A 13,732-nucleotide genomic window follows, 5' to 3' on the forward strand; every position below is an offset into this window, starting at 1 on the left:
AGAAAATCAGCAAACTATAACCATTTTTTTTGTGAATAATTGTTAATCATAATTTTCAACTTTTGCGAGGGAATTACGAGAAGGAATAAGCCGATAAAGTATATATTCACATCAGATGTTTGGTTGACAAAAATATATAGACATACGAAGTTTTCTCAGAATCGCTGGCTTTTTTTGAAACCTCTCTCAAATAGGAATTTTGGTGCATAATGGTACCACATTAATTAAGTTATATTGGAGATTTCAGTCCCATTTCAGAATTATTTGTTAATATGGAACAGTAATTACCCCCTAGTAACTTATAAAGCTCTGTCGTTTAGACCAATGACGGCTCAATAAAGATCGCGTACTTAACGCCACTTAAAGCAAATAAAAAAGTATCAGTCGGTTTTGCTGACAGATATATACCCACAGCCAATGCTCGATTAATTACAAGAAAACCGAAAATGTATATCCAATTTTACGCGAAATCATACATTCAATATTCATCTCAGGTTTCTGGTTGAGAGAAATATTTAGATATAGCAAGTTGCAACGGATCGCTGAATTGTTTCGCAAGTTATGATAGAAACGAGTATTGAAAATTGTGACCTTTTGTGGGTGAGATATCAGAAGGGGTACGCAGATATGTATCATCTTCCCAACATATCTTGTGTTAGCAAAAATATTTTTATGTGTAACATTTGAAGGGAGTTGGATTCTTATGCCGCTCTCTTTAAGCCTTTTGTTTTTAAAAATCATGAACCCTATGAGGGGCAGGTAGCAAAAGAAAAGGTCTGATCGCTACCATCTTTATAACAGATCTTGTGTTGATGGAAATATTGAGATGTTCCAAGTCTGGAATGGAATCGGATGTTAATTTCACTTGTTATGAGCTTCATGGATATTCAAAATTTTGAACCTTTGTGGGGGAGGTACAGTGGAGTAGGAGTGGAACGATATATCACATCTTCACAACAGATCTTGTGTTAGAAGAAATAATGGGATGTGTGAAGTATAAAGAGAACCTGATGCTTATTTTGCGTTTTATGAGTTTCATGGATATTCAAAATGTCGACCTTTTGTTTGGGAAGTACCAGAAGGACTGGACCGATATATTCCATCTTAACACCAGATCTTGAGTTTATAAAAATATTGAGATGGTTGAAATTTTAAAACAAGCGGCTTCTTACATCACATTTTATAAGAGTTATAATTATTCAAAATTTAGACCCTTTGTGGGGGAAGAACATGGTGGATCGATATTATATTATTATTTTTGCACCTGACCAAGAACTGAGGCAAATATTAGCACTTGCAAAATTGGAGCAAACTCGGAGTATTGCTTCTCTTTCTGTGCAGAATATATATATATATTTTTTTATATAAATTTCTACCTTTTGTTACCTACCCAACAAAAGGTCGAAATTTTCAAAAGGAGTGGACCGATGCATTCTGTCTTAACACGAGACCTTGGGTTAATAAAATTATTTTGATGTGTACAATTTTAAGACAATCGGATTCTTACATCATATCTTATAAGAGTTGTAATTATTCCAAATTTTGACCCTTTGTGGGGGTGGTGGAGTGGACCGATACTGTCCATTTTCGCTCCTTACCTAGCACTAACGCAAATATTAGGATTTGCAAAGTTGGGGCAGAATCGGATTATCGTTTCTCTTTCTGTGCAGAAAATATATATTTTTTTGAAAATATCGATCTTTTGTGGGGGAGGTACCAGAAGAAGTGAACCGATATTGCCCACCTCCGACCTCGATCTAAGTTTGACAAAAATATTATGATGTACCAAGTTTGGACCAAGGGAGTATGCGATACTCCCTTCGAGATGTATCGTGCGCACCAGCCAGACTGACAGACGGACGGACATCGCTAGATCGACTCCAAAAGTCCTGAGACGGATTTGGTCCAAAGAGACCTAGGGTCTAAAACCGTTATTTCGACTACGCACGTTGTGACCGTAGCCATATGGCTGAGGGTATAAACAATGGAATCTTACATAAAGGCTATTGTAAGCGGAATAAAGATTAAGAACATAACCAGAAGGAAATTAAAAGAACATTTTTTTCATAAATTTTTTCATAAAACTACAACTCCTTCACAAAGAAAAAAATGAAAACACATTTTTATTTTTTGATTAAATTTATGTGTATATTTTTGTTTAAATTTGTTTGTTTCTTTTGTTTTTTTTATTTTGAATAATAATGTTCTCATATTACGTTATCATTTTCTGTTATTTAAATTTTTGAAACTAAATCGAAAAAATTACAAAATTATAAGAATGATAATAATTCAATTACTAACAATAATTAATGGTATTTATAAATACGAATTTGTTGGAATTTGCTTGCAACCAATTTCCAAACAAAATTGACGATCCTCATTAGATTTTTAATTGAATTAAAACTAACGAAATGGTGTCTGTATGTGTGTGTGGGTGGGCTTAAAACTAAAGAAAAAAGGAAAACAAATTATTTCACTAGAAATTATTTTATATTAAAAAAATATGTATATTTCAAAAATTATTTATTTAAAAAATACTATCGCCAAAAAATAACTTATTGCTAAATAAATAAACAAGTTGTGTAATAATTATTTTTTTTCTTGATATTTTTACTACTATGTATAGTTTTGGTTGTGGGTGTTGTTGTTGTTTTATGTACAAAATATTATAGTTTTGTTTTGCTTAAGCTTAAGAACAAAATAACATTATAAATATCTCGTTGTGGTTGTTTTTGTTGTTGGGGTTGGTTTTTTGTCATTTCATAGTTTTCGAAATTAAATGCGAATGACAAAACAAATTTCAAAAAAACGAAACAAACGAAATCACTTCCAAGTCATCGTCATCATCATCACACATTATTCAAATTCCAAGGATGTTTGGATACACCAAAAAATTAAAAAAAATAAGTATGTGTGTGTGTGTGTTTTGAAATATTTTAATAGCAGTGCTCTTAATTTAGTTTGTTTTTTTTTTTTTTTCTCTTTTAATTAAACAATTCAATTTCCATTTCATTTATTATCAGTTTTGGGTGTTGTTGCCATTGATATTCAATTCAATGTTTTTTTGTTGTTTAATTTTTTTTCTTATTGCTACTTGTTTTGTTGTTGTTGTTTTTTTCTTATAGGAATTAAAAAGATAACGCTTAAATGTTAAAAAAATTAAATTTAAATGTTGTTGTTTTTTTTTCTTAGTTGTAATTGAAAATTACCTAAAGCTATGATTAGTACATATTTACAGGCTAAATAGAAACACCCCGTGGTCAGCATATGGGCCATTCCATAACAAAATTAAATTCCTCATTCTCTCTCTTCCAAAATTACTGCTCATCTTCGGTGACTGTCACCGTTTCATTCTGTCCCGTTGCTTTACTATTCTCCCCATTTAACTCATCGACCGATGAGGGTCTTGACACGGACAGCTCATTTTCGCCATCACTGCCATTGTAGTCGGTGTCATTTTCTCCATTACCCATACTCGTCGGGGTGTACATCTCTTCGTTGTATGTAACACGATCCATAAAACTACGTATTTCATCGAAATACGAGTCGTCACGATCAGCCTCATTTGACGACGGCGAATCACTGATGGCCAATCCCGTCGATTCAGCCTCGTGTTTCTTCAGATGGCGATCCAAATTCGTCTGCTGGCCAAAGCAACGATCGCAGAGATGACAACGGAAAGGTCTCTCCTTGTTGTGGATGTTGCGCACATGCCTCTGCAAATTCGACGAAATACTAAAGGCCCGATCGCAGTATTTACATGTGTAGGGTTGCTCCCCCGTGTGGGTCCTCAGGTGGCGTGTCAAATTTGCCGAGCGGGGAAATACTTTGCCACAGAACTTGCAAGTATAACGATCCTTAAGTTTTCCAGATTGATGGGCGGCGGCAGCCATTACACCCGACGACAGACCTCTTAGGGCCTCGCGAAAGATTGGTTCGGGCGGAAACGACTCTCCTCTAGCGCGCAACGCATTGGCATCAAAGGCCGGCCGCTCGCCCATTAGTCCTAAAAAAGGGAACGGACGTTGAAAGGCTGATTCCAATGCGTGTGTGCGATAGAGTTCGTCCAGCAGCATCGGGTGTATGGGTCGTGGACATGTGGGTGGCATATTGGCATTAGGGGCGGTTTCGTTGATGCCATTGGTTCCATTGCCATTTGTCATGGGTGGCGATGGTGAGGGTGTGGGTCCCGGTGAGGCAGTTGATGTTCTGCTGCCCAGGCCAAAGGCAGCTCTCAAGGAGGAGGATTTCTTTTTGGGTGGTTCATAGCTTTCAGCATTGCTGAGCTCCTCATTGGCTATGGGGCTGCGAACGCGGGGGCTGTGTTGCTGCAGCACCATTGATTTCTGGCTGTTTTCCTCGTGGCTGTCACGGGAATCGCTTGATGAAATGCGCTTGCGCGATAAGCTTAGATCCAGAGGTAGTTCGGCGGCAGCTGTTGATTTGGTGTGGGGTTCCTGTTCATGACGTGGCGAGACCGAAACAATGTCAATTGATTTCTGTAAAGGCGAAAATAAAATAAAATAATTAAAAAACTGGTCATTAGCAACAATTGGGAGCACACAGGGAGTTTCCCTAAAAATCTTGTTTTCGAAGACTTATTCTTTTTCGAATACTCACCTTATCTTCATCATTGTGTCGAGAAACATTCTCCTCTTCTTCATCATCACTACGATGTTTGGTATTTCCAATTTCTTTTTCCTCGTCTTCTTCATCCTTGGGTTCAGTTTTCAGTTCCACCACGGAATTGGATTCCTCATCGGAGGTATAATGCTGAGACTCCTTTTTAAGAGTCTGTGTGTGGCTAACGCCCCGCGACGATGATGATGGTGAGCGCTCTACAGAGGAATTACGTGATGGCTTGTTGTCGTCTCTCTCCATTGCCTGCTTTTCCATGGATAAACCAAAGGCCTCATGAACTGCCGCCATTTGCTCCTTGGGTAAATTGGGCGACATGGAGTTGTGTTTCAAATGTCCACCGCTCTTTTGCTGATGTGATACTGGAGAACGCAGCTGCTGTTGTTGATGTTGCTGCTGCTGCTGTTGTAGTCTTAGATCCACATTAGGTTTGCTGAACATCAGAGGGAAGTTAGGCGTGGGCACCGCTGGAGCCTGAGGGAATATGCTCTGCAAGCCATAGGCCATTGCCGGAAATGGTGGGAAATAGGGTGAACGCATGAACAGCGAAAAGGGGTTGGGTGGAGTGGCCATGTTGTTGGCAAACTGCGAAACGCCGTTGACACCGCCGCCGCTAGATCGAGCTTGGGCTGCCGACGAGGACTGGGCCTGGGCCTGATGATGCAACGTTGCTGGATGAGGTAGACTGGGTGGCAATCCGACTCCTGCCGGCGGTACGTTGGTGGAATCACAAAAACGCTTGTGTTTCGACAATGAGGTAACGGTGCTGAAGCTCTGGCCGCACTTGTTGCACTTGATCTGCATGCGACAGTCGGCGTGCATCCGCTTGTGCCGACACAAATTCGAGAACTGCGTGTACGCTTTGAAGCACACCTCGCACTGGAACGGCTTGATGGAGGAGTGAATGTGCGTGTGTTGCTTGAGGCCAGATGAAGTGGCAAATGTTTTGCCGCACTCGGGACAGGCGTGACTTCTGGCACCAATGTGGTGGGTACGAATATGACGCTGTAGATTCGATGGATCACAAAATACCTAAAAAAATGAAACAGAAAAAAATTATTGAAGAGAATTAGATAATGTCTAATAAGTGTGTGTATGTATGTGTGTGTGCGCGATGGATGAATCGAAAAAGTGTTAACGCTTTGAAAGCTAAAACCAAAAATCAATCTCATTTTGTTTTCTTCCAAAGAAGCAACAACAAAGAAACAGGCCTAACGGTGGTGGCTACCGTGTGTGACAGCAACAAAACCCAGCAGGCCAACCTTTAAAACCATCTCTGGCCAAATGTAAAGTGGCTACAATGAGAATGTGTGTGTGTGCGTGCCTGCCTATGGTATGTAAAATACCTTCTTTTTTGTATTTAGAGGACAAATCAGGCGTTATTCGCTGGTAGTGGTGGTGGTGGTCTTTAGATGCTCTTTTGTGGTCTTAAAAAGCTACCAAACGAAAACGAAAATATAATCAATCAATCATGCCAGCACCACCAGCCAGCCAGCCGAACGGGACAGACAATATATTGTTTGGTAAATGAATGAATAGCCCTACAAGAAATGACGGCGGCTACCTACCACTGCTGTGGCGTTTACCCAAATCCAGTTGCGTTCTCTGTACTCATTCACTTACTCCTCCAATCAATTGTTCGGTTAATCGAATTTCTTGGAGAAAACAACGACGAAAAAAAAACAGAGATTTTTTGAAACGTCTCTAAACGGATCTGCCAAAGCGGGGCTTACAAACAAACAACGTAAATCCCGCACTCGCTCACTCAAACTAGTTGATTACGCAAATGAGATCGCTGGTGGTAGAGAAGGGAGGGGGATTACAATCCAACACTCCCTCCACCATTTAAATGCCTGTCCATCCATCCATCCATCCGTCCAACCATTATTGATAACACCAAGTGATCGAACAATTGCTGGCCATCAATTGATACAATTGTCGTCGGCGATCGTCGTCATCGAGGTGAGTGAGTGTGAGCGTTGTCAAGCCATCTACCGTTATTCAATCGAGGTACTCACACACACACACACTGACAAATTTCTGTAGAAACCTTTTGGGCCATTTGTCTGCCACCCGCCGCCAATGCTTTGCACGCACACCGACACATTCCGAAAATGTTTTCGATATATAAATTGTTGATTTAGCGTCTTGTTATTTGGCCTGCCTAATCATGCTGTCAAAAAATCATTTTCGAGGGTATTGGGGCCTTAGAAGAAGAGGAGGTGGTGTGAAAATTTGGGAAGAGAAGTGAAATCGAAAAATAACACTATAAAACAGGCCCAGCCCAAAGCGGGCCTACGGGCCGTAATTCTCGGTATTAAAACCTTAACAGAAGGGGGATGGTTAAAAAGTCGAGAAGAAAAGTGAAATCCTAAATCAGGTTCAGCCAGAAGCAGGCAAGCGGGCCTTCAAAGAGAGATTACCAAACAATGTAATGAGAGAGTAACAACGGGATAACATAAAAGTGTGGCTCTCTATCTGGTCCTGGTCTAAATACAGTTTTAAGCTTAAAGTTGGAAGTCCAAAATTTTGGCAGAATAAAAATTTAAGACAACTTTGGGAATTGGTAAATATTTTCAGGAAACGTTGATCAAATAAGTATTTCTCTCCATACATCCTGAAACGGGAAATAAAGAGAATCTCAGAAGAATGTATACACCACCCTCTTAAGGTTCATTTCATCCATTTCCAATTCCTCGTCTTTTTTGCCAAACAATGCAAGAAGAAAAAACTCCTAGACAAAAAAAATTGAAGAATGATTGTTGTGTAGCTCGTGCTGCTCACTATTACCACATTAAATGGATTAGATTCGACTACTACTGAGCAGCAACAACAGCAACAGCAACAAGAAAACAAACGGATTCAAAGATGTGATGATGAAGCAAAGAAAACGAAAGAAGAGTAGGTGGGGGTGGATGGTTATCACAATTTTTATTTAACTTGAATTTCAGTTTGCCCCCCACCACACCCTTCTACCCCCAAAAAATCTGAAACGAAAATCTGAAATTTTGAAGCTTTTTGAGTGTCAGCTTAATGTTGTCGTAAAGCGCGATGATCATGAGGCTAAGACCGCAGCTAGCCGATAATAACAATAATGACGATCATGATTTTTTGAAGGTAATTTTGTAGCAACAACAGCAACACCGGAGACCGCTAAAGAAGAGACCAGGTTAACCACCACCAACCTACAAAGAGAATGTATTGAACGATATATTTATGGCCATTTGGGGAGTGGTAATGTTGATGACTTTGAAAGTCTACCCCCACCCTCTTCGCACTCTTTCGCTCTGGCCAGTTTCAGTGACTTAAAAGGCGGTAGCTGAAGTTGGCGACATTTTTTCTTCTCATTTATCGTGTGCTGCTTGTTTGTTCAGCAGTTGTCATTGTGGTTATGTGTGTGTGTGTTTGTTTTGATCTATGGTCACAGCATTGGAGATTGTATGGCTGGTAATCTTAATCTGTTACATCCTTACAAAGCTTTTCCTTTTTCATGTTTCTAAAAAAAGGGGGGGGGGAATAAACTTTGGTTTCTTTCTAATTCGAGTGGGGTACGAGGTTCACCATTGAAAATGTCAAAGAGGTCAAATAATTGGATCAATGGTAAAAGGTATTTTTCAAAAGGCGGTTTCTGAGGGTATCTTAAAATGGAGAATTAAAAAAACAGCAAAAGCTTGGACCCTTATGAACCGATCAACCCACTGAAAGTTAGTGTGAACGAATATCCTTCTGCGTTGCCAGTAGGTGGAAAATAATGGGTTATTTCTTAAATATACAGGCTAAAATGACATACTTTTCTTATTACCAAGTAATGAGTAATGTCAGCATATAATGTGTTCATCCGAAGGAATGGAAATTTTGCTGGTAGTAACTGGTCTGAAAAGGCGGTGTACGATTATAAAGCTAATAGAACCGAAAATCAGGTGTAGGATTTATGTCATCAAACGTAACCGGTTCACACTCTAGAATAAAATGCGCTTGCTTTATTCATTTTACGGTTTATACAACACGATTTTTGAATTTGAGTTTTTGGACTGAAAAAATTCCGGACAAAGTTCGGTACATTTTTGGGATACCCCCAGGATAAGAGAGTAAAGAGCTCAATTTAAGTATGCTGAAATAAATATATCCCTAGGGAAGGCTAGGCATTGAGCAATAATCATCAAGATAATCTTGTCCGAGAGAACTATACCTAGAATCTTCTGAACAACATTTAGATGCTGATCTTATTTGGTAGGACATTGAAATTAGAAGGATATTTTTTTCGTCCTTTGATTAGACAAAAGACGTATCATGTCTAGACAAAAAAATATTCGTTTAAAATAGATAAACATACAAGGCTATTATATTACAGGGGCGCCAGCATATAAAACCATCGAATCTTTCCTATTGGCATCTGTATATATTCGCCAAGGACTTTCATTCCCAGACTGAAGTTTTCTACACCCATATTAATTCCGAAAAAATTGTTTGGAAAGTAACCACTATTTTGTATGCTCCAAGCTTTGTTTTGAACATATCTGACAAATCCTGACTAATTAGCCTATCTTTTACTATTACCTAGATAACAAAATTCCTTGAAACTTCAGATAAAAATGCAATCAAAAGTTAATTTCTAAAATTGTTTCAAATAATATCCCTATGAGATATCTTATATTCAATGCAATAGCTCCATAATTCCATCATACAACTTCTGAAGAATGCCTTTCTTTCACCTGATCATTCTTCGTTAGATTATTGACTACTAACGACCTCTATTGAGAGCCAACATCAATTGCTCCAGATTCCACTAAGGTTTGCGTTGGAATGCCAGCAATTGTTGTAAGTGCATAATCATAATGACCACAAATGATACACTTCGAGGACCAGAAACATCCTAACACCAGTTGAGAAGCAGAAGAGAAGAAGGAGACGAAAAAAAAACGAAACTAGTCTTCAAAAAAAGAGCCCAACAATTACATTCATTACCGACCATATTTTCTTTAAATTGATGAACTCGATTCGGAATGCAATGACAGCGTAATTGTAACGGTCCCGACAAGACACAGTGGCCGAGATAACACTTTGTCTTCTGCTTCTTCTTCAACGTTTTTGTTGTTGTTTTCTTCCTTTTTGGATTTATGACTTGGAGATAACAACAACAGCAAATCGAACTGACTTTGGTCAGGTTGATCATCAAATGAAATTAGAAAACCACAATTGAACACCAGCATCGTTGGGTATTTTACTGCTGGAGAACATCCAGCAGCATTTTAAGCTTAGTAATCTTTTGATGTTCAAAATCCATTAAGCCTCTGTTGTTGTTGTTGCTATTGTGGTTCTTGCCACAAAATAAGAAAAACATTACTAACAGCAGCAAATGCTGCTTACCTTTTTCTTACATTTATGATAATGATGATTGGACATGGAGTGAGCGCAGAGAGCTCGATAAAGAAGCTATTGATGGACGACCGCAGCCGACCCCAGCAGATGAAGCAACAACTGAGGTCTGGTGGTTGATGAGGTGCAAGAAAATAATGTCATAAATTAAGGCTATGAAAACTCTTTTATCTCCCCCCTCAACAAATCCCTCCAATGTCAGTGTTAACCATTGTCCGTTGTTGGCCACCACAAATGGTCCACGCCCTAATCGCCAGCCAGCCATCCAGCTAGCCACTCATTGTTGCTACATCCAAATTTACCATGAATAACGAAACGAGACATTCAAGTGTAACCAGCCAAGTATTTTAATTCCAAATAATGTTTAATTGTTTAATGCATTCCAATTGTTATTATTTCTGTTTTTTCGTCGTTGTGAAGGGAAGGGTATCTGGATAGATGGATGGATGGACGCTGGATATAACATATTAACTGATTTCGATTTTTTTTTTCTATTTCTTTCAAATTTTGTTGATATGGATGAGGGCGGCTTGATTGCACTGTGGTTAAGAGTGTTAAAGAAGGGGGGGTATAATGAAGTTTGTTTTAGGAGAAGATGGAACAGTTATCAGTAATTAATCTCAGAGTGAGGGTGAGAGGGGGGGGGGGGGTACGGGGGGTAGAGCACGAAAATTAAATCGTAATATTTCAACGATGAATATATCAATAAAAAAATTAAGAAAATGTGACTTTTCGTAGCAATGGTCCTTCGATAAGGAATAAGTATGCTTGTTCCCAGGGTTTTGATCGCAGTTTTAAAAGACATGATAAAGAAATATGGATTCAAGGTTACAAGGAAATAATGAAATCAGTATCTATCAGAGACTCAACCCTGAATATTTAGGGGAAACAATTTTCAATGGCTATGCATTTTTTTAATTTGGATTTTTTTTAATTTTAGAAATTTATTTTTTAAAGAATATTCTTTGACAGACTATTAGAGCTAAGGTTTTATAGAATAATTATTTTTTATGTAAAATATTTTTTTAAGAAAAGTAGTATATCACTCAGACCTCCGGAAAATTCGCTCGAATAGAGAGCGAAACTCGCTTCGAGAGGGAGTGCTCCTAGGAGCAGAAAAAAATCTTCGATGTCGCTCGAATATGAGTGAACATGTTTTCCTCGTTTTCGAGTGGAATCGAAACGCGTTGGAATCGAAAAATCGAGTAAATTTTACTCTTGTCGAGCACTCTTTTAATTATTGCCATACCCTTGCTGTATTTCTATCTATGGGCATTTTTCACACCTTGTCTGTCCTTCTTCCGCCCCTCGTTTACAGTACACAGCAACATCAACACCGGTTTCCTGTTGCACACAGGCACACTGAATAATTTTTCCACTCATTTCCACTCTTTGAGCAAAATCTTACTCTATTTCGAGCTATTCGACCCAACTCTAATTTTTCAACCTGGAGTGACTCGGGAACGCTGTCACACGAAACAAAGGAGGTGAAGAGTCGACACCTTAAAAAACTCGCACTCTTCGAGCAGTCCTGCTCGCGAGTAAATTTCGCTCTCGATAGACTACGATCAAATGAGCAACTCTGTGGCATGATCTTATCATTTTCGATTTCAACCCACCGTCCATCCAAATGACTTTGAAAGAAGACAAAGGAGATTTTATTTTTTTTTGTTTCTCCCAACAAAAACAGTAGAAGCTCTGAGGCTGGACAGAAAAGGAGGGTATCAAAGCACAAATGGCCGACGGCAATATTGATATGTTAGAAATCAAAAGTTTTGTTGATCGCGTCACATTGCTTAAGCATTTTTCTCGTTGTTGCTGGTTTTTTTGTCTTCAGATAGTTGATAAAATAGATTTCTGTTAATCACAAACAAAAAGATTTCTTCAAGTTGATCAATCTTCACACTTCTTTTTTGTTGTCTTCGTTGTCAACCGAAAACATGCATGAGTGTGTCTGCATGACAAGACATTTACTTTTTTTCATTTTTTTTATTGTTTTCTTCTCTTTTCAAAACAATGGACAATTGAAGCTCATTGAGATGAAGGAAAAAAAATCGAAATTAGAAAAAAATGCGACATGGTCACCAGATAAAAATAAACATTATTAAGACCATAATCCATCATCCAAAAAAAAAACAAGCTTATTTTTCACAAGAAAAAAAAAACAGACGAAATTATCAAAAAAACAATGAAGCCCCACTTACCTTGGTACAATTTTCACAAGGATATTTCCTGATTTCGTTGTGGACCAATGCCCGATGTTTCAGCAGCACAGGACGATGGCAGAAACGTTTTGAACACAATTCACACAGAAATTCGTCTTTGCGAAAATGATGAGCACCCACTAAATGGTCATCGAGTCTGTAAAGAGAGAGAAAGCGGAATGAGAAAAAATAGAAATAAATTAATTGGCCTTACTTTCTATCACAACTCAAAGACAAGTGTCATTTGTTTAATACATCAAAAGCGCTCAACATGTGTCAGAATTCACATTTCATTTAAATAAATTACAATGTAAACAAAACACACACACACACACTCACTCACACTTCTTTTAGTTGGAAGTTCAATAATGGAGCGATTGAAATCTTTTTGACATGAAAACATTTACCAAAATACAACAACAAAAAAAGAAAAACTAAAAAAAGGCAAAATCACAAACACTTCACATTTCGTTGTTGTTGTTGTTTTACTAGTCAACTCCCCATTTATTTAGAAAATTATCAGATAAAATCCTTTTTTTTTTGCTGCCTTCCCTCTGCATCCTCTGTTGATTCAGTTGGTGGGCACCTCCCCTTCGGCCACTGACAAATGTGTATGAATATTTTCATTTAATATGCAACAAATCAAAAGGTTTCATCAGTGGCCCACTCTTCAACACAACAACAACACAAAAAACCTAATTGTCAAAAGGTCGCACGGGATGGCCACATGGCCACCGAAAGGGACATGGTGACCCACAACTTTGGAATCCTCTGTAAATGCTTTTCAAGTTGTTGCTCGACATGTGCTGCCTGGCTGTCCGTCACTTGCCTTCATTTGGTGATGATTTTTGTGATTTGTCATTTGCGTGTTGTTGTAAAATCAAAATTATCCATTAACCAACACCACCAACAAATGACAACACATGCCATGGCTCTTCAAGTGTCCTTTTTTCCCAAAGCAAATCATGTCATCAGCCATCAAAAAAAAAAAAAAATAAGAGAACAGAAAAAACTCAAAACCATAGCTCAGCGTTTTATTGCGATTGCATGCATTTGCACTCCATTGTAATGGCCTGACCAGGAGAGAGAGTGCAGTGCGGCCACTTGAAATGATTTTGTGTAGAGTAATTGACACTTTTGCTGTGTGTCCACTTAAGCGGTAAATATTTACCTCAGCGAGCGGTGTGCTAAGCCGCCACTGTTAACACTTTTCTTCTTTGACGGTGGCTAACTATTGGGCAAATATTGACTGGCGGGCAAACAAATTTATTTTGCAGGGGGACCAATGTTTGCTTAGAGAGTGTGTGTGTGTAGCTTGGTTTGATTATTGTTCAAAGGTTACTTGGATGATAATTCAATTGTAAAGAAGACATTGTTTCAATAATTACCACAATCAAGTATTCTTGTAGGAGAAGGAGGAAGGAGTTGAAGTATGAGAAAGAAAATTTAGGAAACCAAGGAGTAATCAGTGAGTCCAAACTCGAAAAGGTCCTTCAATATGATCTTTGCTTTAA

At 38.5% G+C, this 13,732-nt stretch overlaps 1 protein-coding gene across 2 annotated transcripts in view; it reads right to left on the reverse strand.

Annotated features, from left to right (window-relative positions):
• Positions 1 to 2,508: 2,508 nt before the first annotated feature.
• The window catches only part of LOC101890702 (transcription factor hamlet), a 75,199-nt gene continuing 63,975 nt past the window's right edge, over positions 2,509 to 13,732 (reverse strand). For both annotated transcript variants that reach the window (XM_020035483.2, XM_020035484.2), the window contains exons 6-8: positions 12,219 to 12,375; positions 4,621 to 5,670; positions 2,509 to 4,499 (exon numbers count right to left, since the gene is read on the reverse strand). In XM_020035483.2, the coding sequence (XP_019891042.2) occupies positions 3,318 to 4,499; positions 4,621 to 5,670; positions 12,219 to 12,375 (2,389 nt within the window). In that variant the 3' untranslated portion in view covers positions 2,509 to 3,317. The remainder of the gene's footprint in view (positions 4,500 to 4,620; positions 5,671 to 12,218; positions 12,376 to 13,732) is intronic.

The sequence above is a fragment of the Musca domestica genome, unplaced genomic scaffold (genome assembly GCF_030504385.1).
Source record: "Musca domestica strain aabys unplaced genomic scaffold, Musca_domestica.polishedcontigs.V.1.1 19, whole genome shotgun sequence".
NCBI classification, from domain to species: Eukaryota; Metazoa; Arthropoda; class Insecta; order Diptera; family Muscidae; genus Musca; species Musca domestica.